The sequence below is a fragment of the Lygodium microphyllum genome, chromosome 12 (genome assembly GCF_053477565.2).
Source record: "Lygodium microphyllum isolate KBCC chromosome 12, Lygodium_microphyllum_v1.1.10, whole genome shotgun sequence".
Lineage (NCBI taxonomy): Eukaryota > Viridiplantae > Streptophyta > Polypodiopsida > Schizaeales > Lygodiaceae > Lygodium > Lygodium microphyllum.
In genome coordinates this window covers 152,430,085-152,454,124 of record NC_141146.1, presented here as the reverse complement: position 1 = coordinate 152,454,124, position 24,040 = coordinate 152,430,085, and the positions used below count along the sequence as shown (strand labels likewise).

Genomic DNA, 24,040 nt, shown 5'->3' with positions numbered 1-24,040 from the left:
GGTTTTGAAGAGCGGATGCGAGAGGAGTTCATGAACCTAAGTCAGTCCTCTAAAGAAAGAGTAGAAGCTTGTCTTGCGAATGGAATCCATCCTGAAGAGATGGACTAACTATCATTTGGACGAAGGAATCCAAAAAGGAGTGTTCCTTAGAGGCCTACAACCAGAAGTTCGCAAGTTCGTGGAATTGAGAAGACCAATCAATCTGCAAGCTGCAGTGGAAGGTGCAAGATTATATGACGAAGTTGAAGCAAGGTTGTCAATAACTCCAGGAAGAGGAGTCTTACCTCCTCCCATGCCAGGAATGGTATACCCACCAAATGCAATCCCAGGGACAGTTCCCTATCCCTATCCCCATATGCAAACAGCGCCGCAGTATAATGCACCTAATCTACTATGGTCACCACAAACGACAGTGCCTCAAATGATGATTCAATCACAACAACAGTGGCCTCAAACAGTTCCTCCAATGGCGACTCAACAACAGTGGAACCCTACCAACTGGAATCAACAACACCAAGTCTCAACAAGAGCTTTGAATCAGAACGAGAACAAAGGACCCTCTGTATCGACCCAACCAATGTATGCAGTAATTACAAAAGCTTCCCAAAACTCTACTACAAGTACTTCAGGAGGTGAAAATCTGAATGACTACTTATTCAACTCAGTTGCAAGTATCAAGAAAGAGCTTATGGATATAATTACAAAGCAGCTACAGACGCTAAAGGTGAATACCGCCAATATATCCACTCCTGCGAGAGCTGGGAGAGATGTGATGTGCTCTAATACATGGTGCAAAAAGTGTCATCAAGCGAAACATTTAGCCACTGAATGTACCCGAAAACCAACCATTCCTGGAGCCTTTTGTTCCTACTATTTGCGGAAAAACCATATAGAGGATATTTGCTCTCTGAAAAAGATGCACGAACGAAGACAGAAGAATGAAAATGCAAGATTCAACTTGCTAGAATCCAAAATGACAACACAAGATATTGGACCAAAGCCTAGGGAATTTTGTCCTAATTTTGGTCCAAGGAGGTTTCCCTCTCAAAGTTACAGAGGACGACATCAGAGGTGGAATGTTATAGATGTGGAGAAAAGGATCATATCTCCCCGAATTGTCCAAACCCTGGACGATCTATGGATTATAAGCCCTTATGTAGCCGATGCAAAGGAAAAGACCACACTGCAAAGGACTGTCCAAGTCCAGCCCCTGTCAAGGCCAATGGCACCGATAGCCAACAAAAGATACAAGAGCCTACCTTCAATTTGGTAGAGTTGGAAGTTGCCGCTGTCACGCGCGTGAAGAAGAAGGGACTAGTTGTCCAAGAAGAGAACAACTCTTCTACCAAGACTGTGAAGTTCAACCTGCCAACAGAGGGACAGAGCACTACAGGACAGAACAGTGCAGTACAGAGCACTATAATGCCACAAAGAGTCATAGAGACGGTCCCAGAAACTGGACCAGAGGTCCAGGAGCTAGATGATACAGAAGCACCTCCAAAAACACAGGAAATGCCAATGTTGCCATTACTAGAAGAAAAAGGAAAGATGAAAATGGGTGTAGTCCCATTCCCCAACACGCTAGAGAAGCATGTGAATCCTATCAAAAATTATGACTTGGTAAAATACCTAGATACTTTTAAACCTAACTGAACATTCCGGCAGTTGTTTGCTGATGCTGTCTCCCAGCTATTGTTGAAAGAAATTCAAAAGCATCTTAATAAGAATACACGGACTAAGGATTGCTCCCCCAACAACAATAAAGTCCAACAGAGCTGCAGAACCTGCAAAGGAAGTAGATATGGCTAACGCCTTCCTAGACCCTGGAACCTCAAAGATGAGTGTATGGATAGAAGGATGCTTTATTTCAGATGCTTGATTGATCGAGGCTCATCAGTAAACATAATGACGAATGTGACAATGAAGGACTTAGGGTTGCAAGGAATTCAACCTACACAGTGGCTTATCAGATTTGTAGACCAAAGCAGAATTAAACCATTGGGCATCCTCCCATACGTAAAAACAACCCTTGCAAGAAGAGACTATTGACTGACATATTTGGTGGTCAAACCAAATTCTTATGGAATCTCATACCCTCTGCTGTTGGAGACCTTGGCTTTTTGAAGCGAGAGCTAGGACGGACTGGTTCAAAGGAACCCTGACCCTAGGCAGAGGACCTAACAAAGTGGTGTTGAAATTGTATGGATCGTAAAAAGGCAATGGATCCACATCCATCGAAGTCATAACTGACTCCTCCAACAAGGTAACAAATGGTACATCAAGAGACGAAGAGGCTGTTAAACAGATCTTTTCCAAGAAAACAGAGGCACAGTCCCTAACACTGGGCACTGTAAGCCAACTACCAAGGGAAGCAAAGTCCTTGTCCATGGGAAAATACCTCTTGCCTCAACTAGAATTGACTTCTGAAATCACCTCTCACAGTGAAATAGAAGCATGGATGTATTGTTCTCCCTGTTGCATGGCAGTCGCATAGACAGTAACAGAGACAAAGCCAGAGACAAAAACTGAAGCAGAAGCAGACACAGAGGCAAAAGATCTGTTCTTCTTCTACAGAGCCTCTACAGAAGCAGAGAGAGAGCCTCCAGAGAAAGAGGATGAACATGATGAGAAAGAAAACAAAGTAGATTATGAAAGTACAGTCGAAGAAGATCCTCTGATAGTGGATGATCTTATTGAAGTCCTTACAGAGACCTCAGAGACCGAAGATCTCGGGGTGTTGGAGGGAATGACCATGGTTCCATTTGGATAAGCCAATGGATCACACACTATGCAGAATCTACATAAGCAATGGATTAAAGGCATAAAAATTAAGTTCACCAGTGGCTCCTGTCGCCCTGACCATTCATTCAAGAGAAACGATGATAATGATGCCCCCTGTTAACAGAAGCCAAAGCCATCAGAGCCACGGCTTCTAGAAGGTCCGTGTTATGTGATATTCCTAGACGCATCCTCTAAAGATGAATCCCTAAGCCCAGAAGAAATCACTACTCACACAGAAGCAGACAAAGCTCTGATACCCTTCCAGCAATCTCAACAGACAAATGAGTCATCTGTTCAGAAGGAGGATACTGGTTCTAGTGGAACATCAAACGATGACACTATTCCCTTGAAAGAGTCAGACCTCTATCCAGAAGCAATCCGTGGGACATTCATCCGCGAAGTGGAAGGTGAAAGACAAGTAACGTTCTTGGATACTGACGGTACTGAACGTTACCTGAAAATTAACCTCAATCTTCCAGAAGAAGAACTAGTGGTCCTACAAGACCTACTCAAAGAGAACTTAGAAGTGTCAGCTTCACATTGACCTAGAGCTTGATGCCAAACCTGTAAGGCAAAGACAAAGATGTATGAATCCTAATTATTCTACTCTGGTGAAGGCCGAATTATTGAAACTTCTTGAAGCCGAGTTCATTTATCCCGTGGCTAACAATGAATGGGTTTCGCCCATTGTGGTAGTATCCAAGAAGAACGAGAAACTTCGAATATGTGTGGACTTTCGAAAGCTGAACTCGAAGATGAAAAAGGATCATTTCCCTATCCCTTTTTTAGACCAACTGTTGGACACAGTGGCAGGTCATGAGCTGTATTCCCTCTTGGATGGATTCAGCACATATAACCAAGTCCAAATCGCAGAAGAGGATCAATCCAAAATAACCTTCACCACAGAATGGAGGACCTATGCCTAAAGAGTGATGCCATTTGGACTCTGTAATGCTCTTTCCACCTTCCAACGAGTAACGATTGCTGCCTTCCAGAATCATCTTCATGATGACTTTTGTGTCTATAGTTTGATCTGTGAGCACTGGGAACACCTAGAGCAATGTTTTGACAGATGCCGAGAGTATGGGATTTCTTTCAACCCCAACAAATGTGTCTTTGGCGTCTCATCAAGAGTTCTTTTGGGCCATATTGTCTTTGCACAAGGGATTGCAACAGACCCGGCGAAGAATGAGAAGGTTGCCACCTTGACAGCACCAATAAACCTCAAGCAATTGAGAGGATTTCTTGGCCATGTGGGCTACTACAGAAGATTTATTACACATTTTGCAACCAAGGCAGCCCCTCTGCATGAGCTTCTAAGGAAAGATGCAGATTTCCTTTGGACTAATGACTGCAAAGGAGCCTTTAATGCCCTAAAACAATGCCTTATCCAAGCACCTATCTTATAGCCTCCTGATTGAACGAAGGAGTTTCATGTGCACACAGATGCATCAGTCGAAGGGCTAGGTGCTGTCCTATGTCAAAAGGGCCCCTCTAAATTATATCAACCGATATATTATGCAAGCCGAAAGGTCACTGATAGGGAACGAAACTACACAATGATAGAGCTTGAGTGCTTGGCAATGGTGTTTGCTCTAGAGAAGTTTCGACACTATCTATTGTCAACGCATTTCAAGTTCTACGTGGATCATGAAGCCTTGTCCTTCCTGATGAACAAAACAGATGTAAAAGGACGACTGATGAGATGATTACTCCTATTCCAAGAGTTCGATTTTGAAGTGGTCACTAAGCCTGGCCGTTCCCATGTCCTAGCCGATCATCTATCACGGATCCCTTAAACTGCAGAAGAGGAACAGGATAATCCAAACCTTCCTGATGCATTCTTGTTTCTAGTTGAAACAGTTACTCCCTGGTATGCAGACATAGCCAACCTCCTGGCAACTCAACAGTATCCTCCTGGCATCTCAAGCCGTGAGAAGAAGAAGAAGCTTCTGTTAGAGATGTGATGCTTGTCAGCGAATGGAAAAACCCATCAAAACAAGTGTCATGCCATTGCAACCTATTCTTTCCCTAAAGCCGTTCGAGAAGTGGGGGATTGATTTTGTGGGTCCCATTGATCCACCCAGCAAACGGAAGCAGAACAGATGCATCTTAGTATGTACAGATTATGTCACAAAGTGGTGTGAAGCTAAAGCTCTGAAGCGGGACGATGATAACAACATAGCCCTGTTCATGTACAAGAATATTATCACCCGTTTTGGCAGTTCCCTCGAGCTGGTAAGTGACAGAGGTACTCATTTCCTTAACAAAATCATCGTAAGTCCACTCCTTACTACCCCAGAGCCAATGGCCAAGTTGAAGTCACCAATCGCATTCTTTGCTCGATCCTGACAAGAACAATTGCCGCACATCATCGCGACTGGAACGATCGACTTACAAAGGCCCTCTGGGCATACAGAACCTCCCATAAGGCAGCTACAGGACACACCCCTTTCCAGCTAGTGTATGATACAAAAGCCGTCTTCCCTGTTCAACTAAAATTGCCCTCTTAGCGTGTGGCAGTTAAAGAACGCTTGGGAGATGATGAGTCACTGCAACACCGCCTCTTGTACTTGGAATGCTTGGATGAGATACGGCGGATGGCCCTACAATGTATGGAAACCACTCAAGCGTGACGCAAAGCCTATCATGACAGTTTCATCAAGCACAAGGAGTTCAAAGAATGTGATCTTGTCCTAGCCTATGATTCGAGATTTAACAAGTTTCCTGGCAAGCTTCAACAACGGTGAATGGGCCCGTACAAGGTATTTGCTGTCAATCCTAATGGCTCTGTTCACGTGCTGACCGTTGATCCCTCTGATGATCCTTTCCTGATCAATGGCTATAGTCTGAAAAAGTACTTTCCTCCTTGGGGACCTTGGCAATCACAGTCGACCTATCCTCTTCCTTTTGGGCATCGCATCGTCCTTCTCTTCATGCTTCTGATAGCCCTTATGATTCTCTTCATGAGGCGATCTTGTTCTGCTAGCCCCTCACAGATACCTCGCAACCCGACCTTGTTCTCTTCTCGTCTAATCCAACAACGGTGGCGAGGTTGGTCCTAACACATGGTATTTCTACCATTCTCTTTTTTAACGAAAAACACAAAAACAAAGGAAAAAGAAAAAGAAAAAAAAAACAAACAAAACTGTTATGGGAGAAAATGAAAAAATTCCCTATCATAGCAAGTCTCGTTCCAAGAAAAGGTGGAAACACCCTTAGGGGAGAAGCTGACTGTGAAAAAGATGGTAACGCCCCGCAGTTCAGGATAGCTAACTCACCAACCGCACCTTTTCAGGAAATAATTAGAAGCCACCTCCCTTAGCGCACTGTCTCTGCAATATCAGTCCGTCTGTCCTTCTTAACAGGCGACCTTTCTTACAAATCATTGAAATATGAGACTTGTTGGCTGCCTCCCTGGGTACGCCTCACCTTCAAGATCCTGATGACAACAACAGCTGACATGATCTTCATCACCAATCCCTTGCGTGATGTGTGCTTTCATCCTAACAGGATGGAGACGTGAGTATGGGTTGCCCTCTGTATCTATCAATGAGCGTGGGCCAGAGGATGGGATGAGTGACCAATTTTCCCTTCAAATCAAATGAGAGGTGAGATGTGTGAACGGAGTGTTGCACGCACGGGATGGGCCTCTCAATACACAACGCACGATCTGTTCCTGTGCACTGCACCATAAGGCTCCCTGGCCTTCCTTCTTGCACTGTATGCCGGCATAGAGGGAATGCACAGTTGCACCATCAAATGCGCACAAGACATACAATCTCTACACAAGTGACAGTGAGGATTACATCAATGAGTTTCAGGAATGGGCTGCCCTCTGTATCTTTCAACAGAGCGTAAGACAGGGTGGACTAAGTGTGACGGATGGTTCTTCAATCAATTATTGAGAGGTGAGGATTGAGGGACGTTACGACCATTGGAGTAAGGTACATTTTTGTTTCCCTATGCACCCACGGGATGGGTCTTTCCTATCAGCACAGAACACGTCACTCTGTTCTGAACATTGTACTGCAAGGCTCCCTGGCCTTCCTCCTTGCACCTATGCCAGACGAGTTGGATGCATTGATGCACCATCAATTGTGCACCCTGGCATCTCCCCTTACACCACCCCCTTGTCGATTCCTAAACTGAGTGTGAGATCTGGGTTTCCATCAATATTACCTGGAGTGATATAAGTTATGGGACGAGTGACTGTTCTCTCATCCCATCTGAGTGCCAATGAGTTGAGTGACTATCCTTCGTCAACGACCCCTCCCCCTACGAGCTTCATCAACCAGCTACCTCCCTGGGTACTGCTGCATGGTTCCTACCATGCTGGCTGAACGCTGGAGCGAACCGTGGTACCTCCTACAGCCGACTCCAACCCTTCTGTAGCAGTGACGGTTCCTTCGACCATACGCGAAACAGGCCTAGTGTTCCTAACCCTACTTTTCTATTTGCAAGTATATGTAATGTCTTAAGTGTGGGGACGCCAATATCCAGTCAGTTGACAAGTCAGTGGCTGTGGCGATCCATCTACTCTGTCCGTTAAGGTTTTAAGTGTAGGGACACGTCCCTACGCGTCTGATGTGTATATCCCCTACATATGTCTCAAGTTGATCATGCATGTATGCCATGACCTCTTTCTGCCCTCATGGGGTCCCTTTCCCACCCACCTCTCTAACTTTCCCCCACCCTTTGGGCCATTCCTTCCTTATTTTCATTTCTCCTTATTTTGACGTTTTGCATGTGAACGCATCCTCAGTTCACCGGAATCCAAATCCAACCTTACAGCCCTATTCGTTCCTTCGAACTGCCTATTTTTCCTTTTCACCAAACCTTGTTCCGATCGATGGTTCTTGCGTTATTAATTTTTGAAGCATTTCCCGTAAATTGGACGGTTTTCCATGTGAACACACCTTTATTGCTTCCGAACACAAATCTGACATGACAGTCTTGTCCTCATCTTCCTCCTGACATTTTTCCCTTTTGCTCCCTGTCCTTCCGATGCATAATTCATCCGATATTAATTTTTGTGCGCTTTCGGGCCTTTTTCGTGTATATTTTTAACATTTTTCCATGTGCACCTGCCCTACTCTTTTTGGAATTCCATTCTAACTGAATAGCCTTGTCCGATCACCCTTTCTGCACAAAATTTTTTTTTCTGCCTTGTTTCACAATCTGGATTTCTTGTTATTAATTTTCCTGGGTGTTTTTTTAGCATCCTTTTTTTATTTCTTCCATGCGAATGCTTTCTAACTCCATCCGAACTGAGATTTGATGTGATAGCCCTGACGATTCTATTTTTCCGAACATTTTTTCTTTTCACTGTCCTCTATTCCGGTGCACAGATCATTCCATATTAATTTCCAAATCCATTTTTGAGTACAATTTTTAGATTTTTTCCATGTAAACGCGTCTTTTCTCGGTCGAAACCGTGTGTTGACGTGATATTTCGGCGAGCGGATTTTTTCGTATTAATCCTCGTATGTATTTTTGGAGCTGTTTTTCGTGTTTTTTCCATGTGAACACCCTAATTTTACCTCGAAACCCGTGTCGCATTTTTCTATCATCTTCCCCTTGTCTCCCGATACATTTTTCCTTTTTACGGTCTTTCGATCCAGCGTATAGTTTCGGTTTTATTAATTTTTCTTCCTCTTGATATATGGCCGCATCTCTCGTGTCACGCGTGAACGCGCTTGTTTTTTGTTTTAAGCGCCTCGGGCCGCCCCTGTGGCCTCTGTGCCTCGTATGTCGCCGTCCCCGCCTCGTCTGATCTCGCCGATGTAAATTTTTTTACTCCTGCCCCGCGCATCCGCAAGGGACAGGGGTGAGCTCACTTTTTAATGAATTTCGCCACATAAACAAACACAAAAAAAACCCCAAAAAAGACACAACACCAAACAACACAAACAAAAAAAACAAACAAACAATAAATAAAACAAATAACAAAAACAAAACAAAAAAATGAATAAAAACATAAACAAAACACGCACATCAAAAACAACCACAAAACACGCACATCAAAAACAACCACAAAACACCAAAAAAAAGCGCGCACACACACAAGAAAAAGAGCAACAAAAAAGAGCGAGAAAAAAATAAAAAACACAAAAATACAAAAATACAAAAAAAAAACCAAAAAAACCAAAAAAAACAAAACAAGACAACAAGAACAACACACAAAACCAAAAAATAAAAATTAAAAAACACAAAAAAACAAAAAACAAAAACACAAATAAAAAACAGCACAACCCAACACCAACCCAACAATTAACAATTCACAAAACAGAAACAAAACAAACAAAAAAAACAAAAACAACACACAAATTCTTTTTTTTAAAACTACCTTACATGTTCGTTCTATCGAGCCTTCCTCCCTCTCCTTCTGCATCGCGCCGCCTTCCTTTTCTCCTTCCATCATGACCCCTTTCCTCCAGTCCCCTCCCTCTCCATCGCGGCTCCTCACCGCGGCTCCCCTCCCCTCGTCCCCCTCGCTTCTCCTCATCATCTCCCCCTTCGCCATCTCATCCACGCCTCCCTCCCCTCCAGCGCCACCGTCCACGCCTCTCTCCCCTCCAGCGCAGCGCCGCCGTCTACGCCTCCCTTTGCTCCAGCGCCCCCTTCTCCTCGTCCTCCCGCGCTCGTCCTCGAGCGCCCCCTCCTCCTCCTCGTCCTCCCGCGCTCGTCCTCGAGCGCCCCCTCCTGCTCCTCCTCCAGCGTCTTCGCCTCCAGCACCGCCAGCCTCCGCCGCTCGAATCCTCTTCCCTCTCCTCCTTCGCCGCCTCCTCTTTCTCCTCTTTCCTTACCCTACCTTGGTTAGTTAACTCAGTAATTTCCTTAACTAACCTAATTCCCTTACCTAACTTAATTAACTTATCTAACCTAATTTACTTACCTAACCTAATTAACTTAACTAACCTAATTAACTTAACTAACCTAACTTCCTTAACCTAACCTAACCTAACTTAACTCACCTAATCAACTTCCCTAACCTAGCTTCCTTAGCTTACCTACTGTACTTAGTTAACCTACCCGACTAGCTCACTAACGTAACCCTCGTTTCCTCCTTTCTAGCTCCCTTTCCTACCCCTATCCCACTCTACCCCCACCCTCCACACGCAGCGCGGATGTCCAGGTGTGCATGTGCGTACAAGCCTTGTCACGGGTGTTCACGCGCAAGGACGCGCATTTGGTCTTCTCCCTGAGATGGTGCGTGCCATCCCCGAGCACACACAGCTGTTCACATGCAGCCCAATTATCTCTTTTGATTTTCCACAAACCCGAGAAAAATACCTAAAATTTTACCTTAAAACACTTAAAAACATTCAAAAATTCATAAAAATTCAATTTAAAAAACAACAAAATTATGAAAAAATTCCTTACTAAATTGGGTAATTTTCTGGTTGATCTTGCTGAGTATAATATAGAGAATTAATTGAAAAAAACTAATAATATTTAAAATTCACTAAAATTTAAGAAAATTTTATTTAGAAATCGTAAAAATCAAAATTAAATTCAAAAAAATCACAAAAAATTCCATCGATGCATTTGACTACTTTTGGAATATTTTAAAATTAAAAAATATACCTTTAAAAACATAAAATACAAAATACAAACGCACCTAAATTACAATTAAAAATAAATAAATAATAATAAATCATAATAATAATTTCACCCAAACACTAATCAACATTAAGTAAACCAAATGTGATCCCACTAACAGTGCCTTGATTTTTTTTATTTTTTTTTTCAAAAACACTAAGGTGTTTAATTTTTTCCAGTCAGTGGTTTTTGCTTTTTTTTATTGGATTCCTTGCATTTGAGACTACTCAGTGCACCCTCAGTCTCTTGCATACACACCCCTACCAAGCATTCTCTATGATTATCTGTGTTTGTGATGTTTGTATATTCCATCTGAATGGCGCCTCAAGCTCCTCCTCTAGTTCAGTATATCCCACTGTTCAGTAGGGATTATTTTTCCCTACTGACTTTTGAGTCTATCGTGAAAGCAAGCCTTGCATCTTTCGTGGCTGCTTCACTCCCTTTGATTCCAGACGATCCAACCCTATGTGATGAGTTTCTTGCGTCATACAGTAAGAAATCGGGCTTGGTTCGTGGTACTTCCATGGTTTTGATACCTAGAGAGTTAGCGAAGGCTGTCTCTTCCCTACAAAGAAGAACCCTTTGTTACAACCAGACAGTTATTCTCAAATGACGAGATTCTCAAGTTATTTTACAGAAGCAGACTAAAGAGGTCATTCATGTCAAGAAGGTGATTAACACTTCAAGAGTGTCTTTTTCAATGATCATTGATCCTCTTTGGAAGCTAGTCTGTCAATTTCTCCAAGACAAGTTCATGCCTGCCCAAACATCATCTCACTAATTGTTCAAGGAGCTCTTCACAACTTCCAGAATGGTGTTAAAAGGGGTTGCCATTAACTGGAGTACTTACCTTCTTACAAAGAAGGACCAGCATTTTGTCAAAGTGACTAGAGGGAATGTTACCAATGTAACCTATGGTTCATATTTATATGCTTTCTTGACATATTCACGCCTTAAGAAGGGTGTGCTACCCCTTCCTCCATCTGATCAAGTCCCTCCCCCTCCACCTTCAGAGGATTCAAAACCCATTGACATAGAGGATCTTCATTCCCCTCCTCCATTGGTCATTCAACGGAAGCGCTTGAAGCGTGTGGCAGAGAAAGTTCCACTAGTCATTCATTCAGTAACAGTTCTTGCTAACTCTGGAAATGACCTCTCTGCCTACCTCACATGCAACAACTTATTCAGGGCACATCGAGGGTTTCTTTGAAAATATAAGTTCCTTCGCTGAACAGTTTAGTGTTAGGGGATGCTATTCCTTTCCTTTGTAACGACATCCAGAGTTCTATTGAACTCTCAGTGACAGCATATGTTTAACAGTTATATGCTTCTTTCTATGAAGAATTGATGCAATCCAAGAACCAGATGCATAAGGCAACCACAGAGTTAGTCTCTGCTAAAGACACTCTCGCTGATCTGTTTAAGCAAATGGAGCAACAGACACAAATGATTGAGACCCAGAGAAAAGAAATATCTTCTTTGAAAATTCAGTTAGCAGAGGCTCGGTTAGAGGTCACTAGAGTTTCGGAAGAGAAAGAGAACGTATCCAAATAAGCTCAAGATTTTAAGACTCTTTTGGATACGAAACTCTCAACTTTGCAAACTGCTTATAATACATTGGAATCCCAAGCTTCCCAGATTAAGCAATTGCAGGACCAACTGGCACAGTCACAGTCCATTCCTCCAAGCCCCAGTGTTCCTATGATTCCTTCTATATCTCAACAGGACTTGGCAGTTCTCCAAAGACAGGCCACATTATGTCCGTTGTTCCAAGATAAAGTGGAAAGATTGCAGCCTAGGATGGATTTATTATGGTCTACATTTGAGCAATTTCAGGAGTATGTTTCTCCGAACCATTCCTTTTTTGTCCACTATTAGTTGCAGAAGTTGGCCTTCTATATTAAGCTCATTGCAATGGTGGTACAACATGTCACAACTTATTGAGATGGCATGCATAGCCAATTCTTTGTTACAAGGACAGTCTTCTAGCTTCAAGGACGAAGATGAGAAACCATCTGAGAAAGTTTTCAAGGCTAAGAAAAGAGGCAGGTCTAAAAATAGAGCTAAGAAGAGGCAAAAAGAGCAAGGAAAGGAAAATAACAAATTTTCCAGAGGTACTTGGTCAAGTTTCAAAACTACTCACCAATGGATGCCAAATGGATGGAAGAGGGTGCCTTAGCAGACCACTTTCAATTGTTGCAACTTTACTTAGAGGCATTTCAGCCAGAGCTAACTTTAATTCAGGCTCTTTCAAGTCCAACAAAGTGGGAGGTCCACAACACTACCTAATGCTCGAGGGGAAGGTAGCACTTCCACTCCTCTAGTGATGGACAGCTCATGTATATAGTGGATCTCACATGTATTCAGCATGCATCTAAGGTACTATTTGCTAACAATATGTTTGCCAGGCCACTATTCAGTGTACTAGTCACTGTACTTGGTATGCTTATGGGTATGGTTTTCACTGTAGCTTTGAAAGGGTACATTTGCATTAGATTATATTCATCAAAGATTCATTTTATCACTCGCTAGTTTTAAGTGGATGATCATCAATTATTATCGGTAGTATTCAGCTGGTTTTTATGGACAGCAGTATATTGTTGAATGTCATTGATAGTTCAGCCATTGTTTATGCTCAATTTATGCTTTACTATGGTTACTTAGTCAGAAATTTTTTTATTTAGAGTTAATGAATGCATCCCGTGTGGTTTTGACAATAGTTATGATTCATTTTTGGTCAGTTATGACTTAGTTATGTTGACCAAAAATTTCAACATGTGTTTGGTTGAAGCATAGTGGAATAGTAGCAGCTGATATTCTTTGACTATGATGCCTACGCTTTTTTCCAATTCAAATTACTTTGCTTTTATCACATTGCAACGCAATCAAGGACAATTGCAAGGATTTCAAAGGGGAGGTCTGTCACAAGGACGTGTACTTTCAATGCTTAGCTTTGGCATTATTAAGTTGTGCACATGTGAAGCGCAAGTCAATTAAGTCACATTGACAACCTAAGTACCCCAAGTGAGCAGTGAGTGACATTGGCAATAGTATAAAGTTATGTTGCATAGGTACTTGTGGGTGCCTAATATCAATTTGGGTCTAGGCCATTAATTGAGCCATTAAATATCCAACGATGACATTGTGGGAGTAGGGCTTAATTAATTAATTAATCCTAGTCCAAGGCCAATTAATGTTTAAGGCAATTCAATGTCTCATGGAAGTTATGTGAATGGGCACTCGCTAGTTCTTGGTCAAGGACAAAGGAATAGTTAATTAATTTTCAAAAAATAAATGCTGAAAATTAAGTAATTGATGCTGGAATTTACAATTAGAAGGTTGCAAAGTGGCAAAACATACTACCACTTGTCAAAATTACCTATGCTAACTAAGGGAGGACATTTTTGGGGGCTGGCTGAAGATCATTTGAGACATTCTGAAGCTTGTGGAAGTTGAGAGACACAAGAGGCTAGTACAAGCATGTTATTAGCTGAGCAAGCCAATTCCAGCCAGAAGACAAGCCAAGGCTGATCACGCAACGCAACAAGACTAGGGTAGCTGATTTCCTTCTCTACCTCAGTGAGAGGCAGTGGTAGAACAAGAGGGCTCACCAATTGCAAAAGAGTTTTACCCCCCTTTCAAAGCTATTGGCACCATCAAAATTGCCATCAAAGCTACTAATCAAAAGATACTCCTTTCACTTGATTTATCTCTTGTCTAGTAATCATCCCTCAACAATTCTAAACCATTTCCAGCTCTAGGAAGTGTGCAACTGAAGAAATTGCTGCTGAAACCCTAATTTACCATAGCAACTAGGATTTATCAGTCACCTCAGGATCCGTGCCCAATTACTAAGGACCTTGTACTCAATGTAGCAGCTGAAGGCAAGAAATTTGTAGCTGATCTGATAAGCAGCCTATTCTCAATGATTATGACCCACATGCAAGAGCTTGAACACTGATTTGTGCCCTAGTAGAGATCAAATCAAGGGGAAATTCATTCTAAAGGCTACTTGATCATTTATGACAGCCCATTGTATTGAATTTCAAGAGGGATCAGCTTATATCTTTTTGTACTTCAAATTAGAGCAATACGATTAAAGAAATACCGCAACAGGTGCCAATTATTGAGGCCAATTTGGTGTCAGCTGTCCAAGATTAAGTGGTAAAGTTTACATTTTCAGATTTGTGCATTTATTGCTTGCTGTAAGTTGTGGTAGATCAGGTCATTCACCACCCTTGCCAAGAAGGAAGGTTGGTTTCACTATGGAAAAATGAGAAGAAGGGCTATTACGATATGAATAAAAACGCCTCTTGGAACACAGATGGGTTGGATGATCACTCTTTTTGTAGTAGTCACAAGGAGAATAATCTCTAGATAAACGTGGTTGTTTATTTATAATACCATGTTCTTCATCATCCATTTTACTTGTCACACACGATCTCAGAGAGGGTGTTAGTTTTGTATATTTCGAGGGTTTAGGCACTATATTAATGGGTAGATTAGTGAGTACTTGGTAGGGTAGTTAGATGGACACTTACTCAGTTGGTGGCACATTTCCATTGATGGGTGGATTGTTTCTATTGGCAGACTTGCCATATTTGAGGCACCAATAAGCAGCCGACTACTGCCGTTTTTGGCTTTTTTATTACCTATCTATTGTGTGCTCCTCCTCTCCTACACCCCACTCTAGCACACTTGCATCCTATGAAGAGAGGGAAACTAGAGGCACTCTAGTGATCAACCACTACCCATGTGGTTTGTACTCATTGTTCTCATGTTGTCCATGATCCGCTTTCTCATTCTCTAAGTTTATGTATTATTGCTTCTCTAAACAATTGATTTTGTTGCTCCTCCCAAGTAGAAGAGCAAAAAGCAGAGTAACATGGGATGGCTATTTTCTAGCTTCCTATCCCAATCCCATCCTACCTCTGAACCCTCCCAATCTCATCCCCATGTTAGGGCTGTCAAAGTAAAGCAGTGCGGAAGCGAATGACCAAAACAAAGAGTGAACAGAGAGAGGAGAGAGAGAGAGAGAGAGAGAGAGAGAGAGAGAATGAGTGAAACGCAGAAAATCTGCAGTGAAGAATGTTGTATAAGGATGCAGATATATACACAGGTGTAGAGAGAATGTTTGTATATCTGTCCACCTCGAAGATCTCACCCTCCGAGAACCTCGAGGGCAATCTCCATAGTCTACAGCCTCAAAAAGTGGGAGCACAATTGACTAAGAATGTGAAGACCGAGGCCAATAAATAGGCCAAAAATAATGTGCTAGCAACAACAGGTCGACAGCACTAAATGCAGCCAATTGGATGGAAAAGCTGTCTGACCAGCTATCCGGCCTACCACGTGTCACCAACTTGCCTATGTCAACTACCACATGGACTCCCTGTTGTACCTACCTGTCCAAGGAATGTCCAGCTCTAACACTCCCTCTTAGATCTTGGACACGGCAGAAAGCTAGGGGATCTAGAGTGTTGTCGAAGTAAAGCCTAAGGAAGAGCCTTTGTAAACAAGTCTGCAAAATTGTCATTTGTCTTGCAAAAGACTAAGGATATAGTCACATCCGGAATCTTCTCCCAAATGAAATGGTACTAGATCTCAATATGCTTCATCTGAGCATGAAAGATAGGGTTCCTAGCCAAGGCAATGCAACTCTCATTGTTGCACTAAAGAACAGTAGAACCTCTCTGCAAATAGCCAAGCTCCTCCAAGAACCTGCGAAACCACACTGTCTCACATGTAGTAGAAGACATTGCATGATACTCTCCCTCAATCGAAGATAGGGCAACCATGGGTTGCCTCTTACTGCTCCATGAAACAACACCGACACCCAAGGTAAAGCAATAACCTGTCATGGACCTCTGATGATCCACATCACCAGCCCAATCTGAATCACTCCAACCTATAAGGACCAAGTCTGTAGCACCTGTACCTGTTGGATAATAGATCCCAAGATCAAGAGTCCCCCATAGAAACTGCAAAATCCTCTAAGTGACCTACCAATGCACCATCTTAGGTTCACTCATGAGCCCCACCAGCACACCTACAGCATAGCATAAGTCAACACGAGTATTAAGAAGCCAGATCAAGGAGCCAACCAACTACCTATAACGGGTAGCATCCGCCAAAGGAGAATCGGAATGAATGGTAGCCTTCCAATTCGGGTCCATAGGAGACGTACAAGACTTGCATCCCTCCATCTCACACGTAGTCAAGAGCTCCTATACATACTGCTACTGGGAAATAAAGATCCCCATCGGAGTCTAATAGATCTCATGACATAGAAAGAAGGGAAAAAGTCCCATATCCGTCATCTCAAACTTCTCATAAAGTGTTGCCTTCGTCTGCTCAATCATCTAAGTATGGTCACCTGCTGTCACAATCAAGTCGTCCACATAAAGGACAAACAACACACGGCCTCCACCAAGGCGTGAATACAAAGCTGAGGATCGGCTTTGAAACGCCGATACCCCAATTTCTCCTAGAGGAATGAGTTAATCTTCTCATTCCAAGCACAAGGAGCTTAGTTAGGGAAATGGAGAGCCTTCCTCAACCTCTACACCTTACCATCAAAAGAACTGAAGCCCGGAGGCTGCTTAACATAAATCTCCTCCTTCAACTCCCCATCTAAGAAGGCAGACTTCACATCCAATTGATAGACCAGCCCTCCTATGGCTAGCCAAGGCAAGAACGATGCAAATAGTAGTCGTCCGAGCTATAGGGGCAAAAGTATCATGGAAATCAATGCCGGGCCACTGTGCAAAAACCTTTAGCAATAAGGCGGGCCTTATGCTTGTCCAACGTGCCATCACTGCGATACTTGGTCTTGAAGACCCATTTGACTCCAATGAACTTCTTATGAGGAGACTTTGGCACAAGATACGAAGTGGCATTCCTCTCAATCGACTCCAGCTCCTGCTCCATCGCTTTCCACCAATAATCATGCTCTAAAGCCTCCTTCACGTAGGCGGGCTCTTGATCCTGCATGACACGAGTCATCAAACAGTAATTAATGTAAACAAGCTTGGAGTGGTGTGCTTGGTTCCTCCGAGAATGCCGCACGCCATCCTATAGCTGCCACTCCTCAGGGACCCTCTCGAGTCTCAACCCCTGCATCACAAATAGTGTCATGAACCCAACAAGGAGGAGGCCGAATCTTGCCTCTTCGCTCTCCATTTGTTGAAGTTTTTGGAAGGTCCTAACGGCTAGGGTACAATCAGTGAGACTCATGGCTGAGAACTAAGCTCCTCATCTAAAGAGAGTCCTCAAGAGGCACAGGCTCCAGAGGAACAGCCGTTGTCGCCCACCTATCACCGGGATCTCCAAGAAAAGGGTGTTCCTCACCCCCCTCTGAGGCTGGAATTTCCACGAACCGAACATCACGGCTCGTGTAGACATCCCGCTTAACGAGATCATACAATTGGTAGCCTTGAGATTGCGAGCTATAGCCCACAAACACTTGTCGTTGGGAAGCCGCTTCAAATTTGTCACGCTGTGTTTTCGGGATGTGAACATAGGCATCACACCCAAAAACCCTGAAATAAGAAACACCTGGCTTATACCCAAAGTACGCCTCATAAGCGAACATATCAACAACGAAAGTAGTGTATTGATTAAGGATGTGAACTACAATATCCACAGCCTCAGCCCATAGACACCGAGGTGTCTAACGATGCTCTATCATGATATAGGCCATCTCGATCACACTAATTCTTCCGCTCCAAGATGCCATTCTCCTGAGGGGTGTTTGTATTGCCAAACTCCCGAGTCCTGTAAATACCACGATCTACACAAAAACCAGAAAGCTCATTAGAAACAAATTCTCCGCCCTTATCCAATCATAAGGTCTTCAGTTTCTGGTCGGATCGGTTCTCCTCAAAGAGCAACCAATCCTTAAAGTTGGAGAAAGCCTCCAACTTCAACTTTAAGAAATAAGCCCATGTCATCCTGCTATAATCATTCACAATTAGCATGAAATACAAGCTCCCCCGAAGGGACTCTGTCCTTATCCGTCCACAAATATTGGTAGAAACAAGCTCCAAGGGTGCTGAAGACGGCCTCAAAGCCTTTCTGGGAATAGCATCACGAGTCTACTTCCCACAAATGCAGGATACACAAGGTTGCTGGCTCACCACAATACCCAGCAAACCTCGAACAAGCTATCCCCTTGACGCCTTCCGAAGGTAATCATAGTTGAGGTGGCCAACAAACCGAGCATGCCAAAAATCGAATTGGGTTTGAGAGGTAAGAAGAAGAGAAGTCAAGAGAAGTCAAGACAAGAAAAGACCGCAACTTATAGACTCCATTCTCCTCATAGCCTGAAGAAAGAACCCATCTCGAGCCACGATCAAGAATCCACATCAAATTCGAGCAAAAGGCCAAGGGCACATATCTTGTGCACCAAAAGTAGATGGTATCCCAAGGCTAGCACATAAAGCACCTCATATGTATGGGCACCACCTCGCCCATCTCGAATAAGATGCATGTCACCCCACCCCTAAATAGAAATAGACGAACTATCACCAATCAGGATATGGCCATGCGAAGGCCGCAAATGAGCAACACGTGTTGAAGGAGTCATGAGCCGTGCGACACCACTATCAATAATCCACTCCCAAGTGTATGGGGCCGTCAATGCAGCATCAAAAGTCGTCAAGGTCGATTCCTAAACCACCTCCAAGTGGAGAAAAGCAGTTGATGAGGGAGCAGCCACCGCTCCAAAATCCTTTGAAGATTTCTTTTTCTTCTCCTTGTCAGGGCAATTCTTTCCAAGGACGTGTCTTGCCACAGATGTGACAAGTGGACTCCTTTTCTTTGTCCTTTTTAGATTTATCCTCATTCTTCTTCTTTTGGTCCTTCCCCTTCTTTTGAGAGAACTAACCAACCAAGGCCTCAAACTTAGAAGCATTGGTCCCTTTCAACTGCTCCTCTTGGTCAAGACCATAGAAACCAACTCTTTCCATAGAAGAGCCTTAGACCACCCTGAAGCAATCAAGGCGAAATAAAAGCTACTGAAATGGGCAGTAATTGTGAAAGAAGAGTTATCGCCATGTCTTCGAGTGTAATCACCTTTCCTACATTTTGTACCTGCATCTAAAGCTACCTCATCTTGTAAATATGCTTTCCCATAGAAGATGACTTGTTGGCACTCGTGGTCCTCATCTACACTTCCAAAGAAACTCACTTCATGATGGTCATATGTTTGTACATCTGATCAAGCTCCAATCATATCTCCCGAGCCCGTCAAATGCTCAATATGAGAGATAACAGCTATAGTACATGAGAGATAAAAATAAGTGAATATGCGCATTGAGTTTATCCCAATGTGCCTGAGCCTTTGCCAACTCCACTTTGTCACTGGAAGAGAATCTAGACTCATCTCGCAAAAAAGAACAATGAATAGTCTCCGTAAAAAGCTCTGTCAAATCATGGGACTCCAAAATGGCAAGCATCATGGCCCACCAGATGCGGTAATTCTCGCCATCGAGCTTTTGATCTGATGGAAGAGGTGGTAATACAGGCACCTTCCAGTCCATGATCGCTTGAAACTCTGTCTCAACCTCAGAAGGCATCTTCACCTACAATACCTGCACAACACACAAAAAGCAGTCCTCTCTAATTGTGTAAAAGTAGCTTGCTAGGGCTCTTCGCTGCTCGGACTGCTCCTTCACTCACCGGAGGCGATGGAAAGGTAAAATCTACACTTATAAGGCCCAAAACGCAGTCTTTTTCCTTCTCTAACAGCTAAAAAACAGCAACGGCTTCAACAAATCTTCTCCTTTCTCACATGCCCACACTTGCCTTTAAACGCTGAAAAAATGCAATCTTGTGTTGTGCTGAAATCTCCTCTTCACATAGGTCCACCCTAGGTTAGTCCTTCAATGCTCTAATACCATGTTAGAGTGACGCAGTGCAGAAGCGAATGACCAAAACAAAGAGTGAATAGAGAGAGAAGAGAGAGAGAGAAAAAGAGACAATGAAATGCAGAAAATCTGTATTGAAGAATGTTGTATAAGGATGCAAATACATATATGAGTGCAAAGAGAATGTCTGCATATGTCTCCACCTCGAAGAACTCGCCCTCCGTGAACCCCGAGGGCAGTCTACATGGTCTGCAACCTGAAAACTAGGAGCACAACTGACTGAGAGTGTGAAGACTAAGGCCAATAAATAGGCCAGAAATAATGCACCAACAATAACAGGTCGTCTGCATTAAATACAGTCGACTAGGCAAAAAAGTTGTCCGACCTACCACATGGACTCCTAGTGTACTACCATGTGGACTACCTACTGTACTTGCCTGTCCAAGGAATGTCCAGCTCTAACAAGGGCCCCCTCTCATGGTGACCAGGGATGGCAATTCTTGTCCTCATCCACATTCCCACCCCCAAAACCAATCCCATGTTACTATGGTAAAAAGAGTATTAATCTTCATTCAACTTATGAGCTATCCTGTTTGGCATTGGCACTAGTAAGGTCACAAAGGAGGGGGATCCCAATGCAGCCTAGCTCCATTGTTCGTTTGGCATTGGAACTCTCCTGTCTTCCTTTTGTTCGTTCACCTTATGAGCTAATGTGTTCTTGTAAGACTGGGCCCTTACCTACTGCTAAAACGCTCCTCCTGGGTAGAGGAGAGTCATGTTCTTTATTCAGCTTGTGAGCTACTTCTTTTGTGCAATGGTATGCAAAGGAGTGGGATCCAAGTGCAATCTAGCTCTATTGTTCGAGCGGGATTGGAACAGTCCTATATCTTCCTGTTGTTCATTCAGCTTGCAAGCTGGTGTGTTCTTGTAAGATTGGGCCCTTGCCTGCTGAAACACTCCTCCATGCCAGAGGAGAGTCATGCTCTTCATTCAGCTCCACTATTCTTTCACATTCAAACAATCCTACCAGCCCACTGTCCATTCATCTTGTGAGGTGGATCCCAATGCAATCAAGCTCTGCTATTCATTCACATTCAAACTATGCTAGTTTCCAGCTGTTCATTCAGCTTGTAAGCTATCCCATTTATGCATTGGCATAAGTAAGCTTCCAGGGAGAAGGATCCTAGTGTGATCAAGCTTCATTGTTCATTCAGGTTACATTATCCGAGCCATGCATTGGAACAAAGCTAGCATCACTGTTACAGTACTCTCTAGCCCCAAATAATATTTGGACTGGAGGCAACCCTCCTTCTAGACAGTTACAAAAATTTCTTTCCATAGATCCAGCCATTACCATTGAACATATTAGTAATTAACATATTGACAGTATCGGAGTGAGTCTTTTTACAAAGATGATACAAGTGCAACAAAGGCAAAGCCAGACTAATTAAAGAGTGTATTATCTCAAAATGGGTAAAAAAGAATGTGCAATGGAGCTTTACCGCAATGCAGTCCCGGTCGTCACTAGTGAGCTGCTGATCATCGAGTCCGAGAAGACAGGTGACGAGGCACGGGGAGGAAGAAGAGGAGGTGCAGAGGAACGTGCGAGTGAGAACGGCCTGGCCCTGAGACAAGCGCAGTGGCCGCTGCAGCACGCCATCAATCCAGAGGTTCGGAGCTGTCATGAAGAAGCCATAGCTGCACACGGCCTTCCGTAGGGAGAAAGACGGGGGCAAGGCAACCGGCAGCTGGAGGTGAACTCCTCTCTCCTGACACGGGCACGGGCACTCCATATTAGCAGCGACTTCAGTCTACTCTGTAGCAGCGGATGTGCGAGTGTGGATTTATTTATTTCCTTGTTTTTTTGCTCTTCGGAGGGGGGCTCGGGGGCTTGGAGAGCGCTAGGCCATTGCTCGTTATTTGAATACCTCATTAAACACAATCATTATTGATATAATAATTAATATTTGAATACCTCATTAAACACAATCATTGATGTTAGATAACACAAGTTCATGTTATTGACCAAAAAAAAGGAATACAATTCATAAAACTAACACATATTACTGTCATAATAATCCATGTTAATCGTTATTGGCACTTACGATTATTATTGCAATTCACGATTTACACAATCATTGGCTATAAAGCATTACAAATTGATGTTATAAAATCCAAAAAAAAATTAATGAAACTAACACAAATTAGTAATGAAAAAGAGAGCTGGGAAGTTGAACCCTTTCACCATGTTGTTGAGGCATGGCTCTACCCAACTCTCTGCAGAAAGGTGGAAAGAGGGAAATTTTATTAGCACACCACCCCTCTTTCCACCTGCAATGCAAATGCTATACAAGTGTACTCACCATTGTCTTCATCGTTGATCTCTTTCGCAGAGTCAAAATCACCAGGGACAGTTCTCACATTTGCATTCTCCCTCTCTCAAAGAAACATGGCTCGAGCAATGTTGTCTCTTCGAGTTGCTCCTCTAGATTGGCTTGCCCCCGGTGTTGGATTCGCTGATTGAGCTCTTTGAATTGCTTGTGTAATACCTGTGTTTGTTAGTATAGTTGCTAATCCATTCCTCAATCTACTTTGTCGGTCCATGTCTTGACAAGGTATATTACTTTCTCTCTCAAGTTCCGTTGTCGCTTCACGTATCCATGCATCATCAAAACTATCTCCGTGCACAATGCATGTATTATGTAGAACAAGGCATGCTGCCACCATCTTCAAGACATTTTGTAAAAGCTCGTCACATCTCTTCAATAATATACAAAATCACACTTTAAGGATGCTAAATGCTCTTTCAATTGGCATACAAGTACTTGATTGTATGTAGTTCCAATAATAATGTTTCGGAGATAGTCCATCCTTACTACCCTTGAAAGGAGGAAGCATCCAAAAGTGTGCATGATAAATATAATCGCCCAGTAGATAGTATTGTCCCAAAGCTTTGTTTATGCATCATTTTTCTAGATCTGAATGTTGAAAAATATTCCAATCGTGCATAGAACCTGCCCAGCCAATGTCGTAGTCCCAAATGACACAATTAGCTACCACACTAATCTATAGAATAATTGAGTGGAAACCCTTCCTATTAAAATAATCTTCATGGTTTTCTCTTGGGGCAATAATGGGTATATAATTACCATCTACTGCACCAACAACATACAGTATATCTCAAAGAGCCTGAAATGCATTTGCATATTTTTGCATTTGTTGTGATGTTGACCACTTTATGTACATACCATGCAGTCCAGATGCATCCAATGCTTTACATAATTGATCCATTATTGTTCTTTACATAAGTATTTGAGACAATTTGTACATTGTTCTTTACACTGTATACATAACTTTACAAAACAATATGTATACATAATCATTGTAAAATTAGTGTATATATATTCACATCAGGTATCATAATCTACACTTTATCAGCTTATACAAAATCATATATGATAATCTAAACATAATTTGTGTATACATATTCAAATCATGTATGATAGTATATACATAATCAGTGTATGCATAACTTTATGAGACAATATCAATATATGCATAATAAGTGTACGCAAAACTTTACAAGACAATCTGTATACATAATCATTGTATAATTAGTGTATACATATTCAAATCAGGTATCATAATCTACACATTATCAACTTACACAAAATCATGTATGATAATCTATACATAATCAATGTATACATGTTCAAATCATGTATGATAATCTATACATAATCAGTGTATGCATAACTTTATGAGACAATATCAATATATGCATA

At 42.6% G+C, this 24,040-nt stretch overlaps 1 protein-coding gene across 4 annotated transcripts in view; it reads right to left on the bottom strand.

The window, feature by feature from the left end:
* LOC148028455 (uncharacterized) overlaps window positions 1-22,126 on the bottom strand; it is a 76,078-nt gene extending 53,952 nt beyond the window's left edge. For 3 of the 4 annotated variants that reach the window (XR_015692731.1, XM_087690256.1, XM_087690258.1), the window contains exon 1: window positions 21,758-22,126. Coding sequence is in view for 3 of the 4 variants with exons in the window: in XM_087690256.1 (XP_087546382.1) it covers window positions 21,758-22,048 (291 nt within the window). In the remaining variant the exon portion in view is untranslated. The remainder of the gene's footprint in view (window positions 1-21,757) is intronic. The other variant, XM_087690257.1, reaches the window with a different exon arrangement.
* Window positions 22,127-24,040: the final 1,914 nt, after the last annotated feature.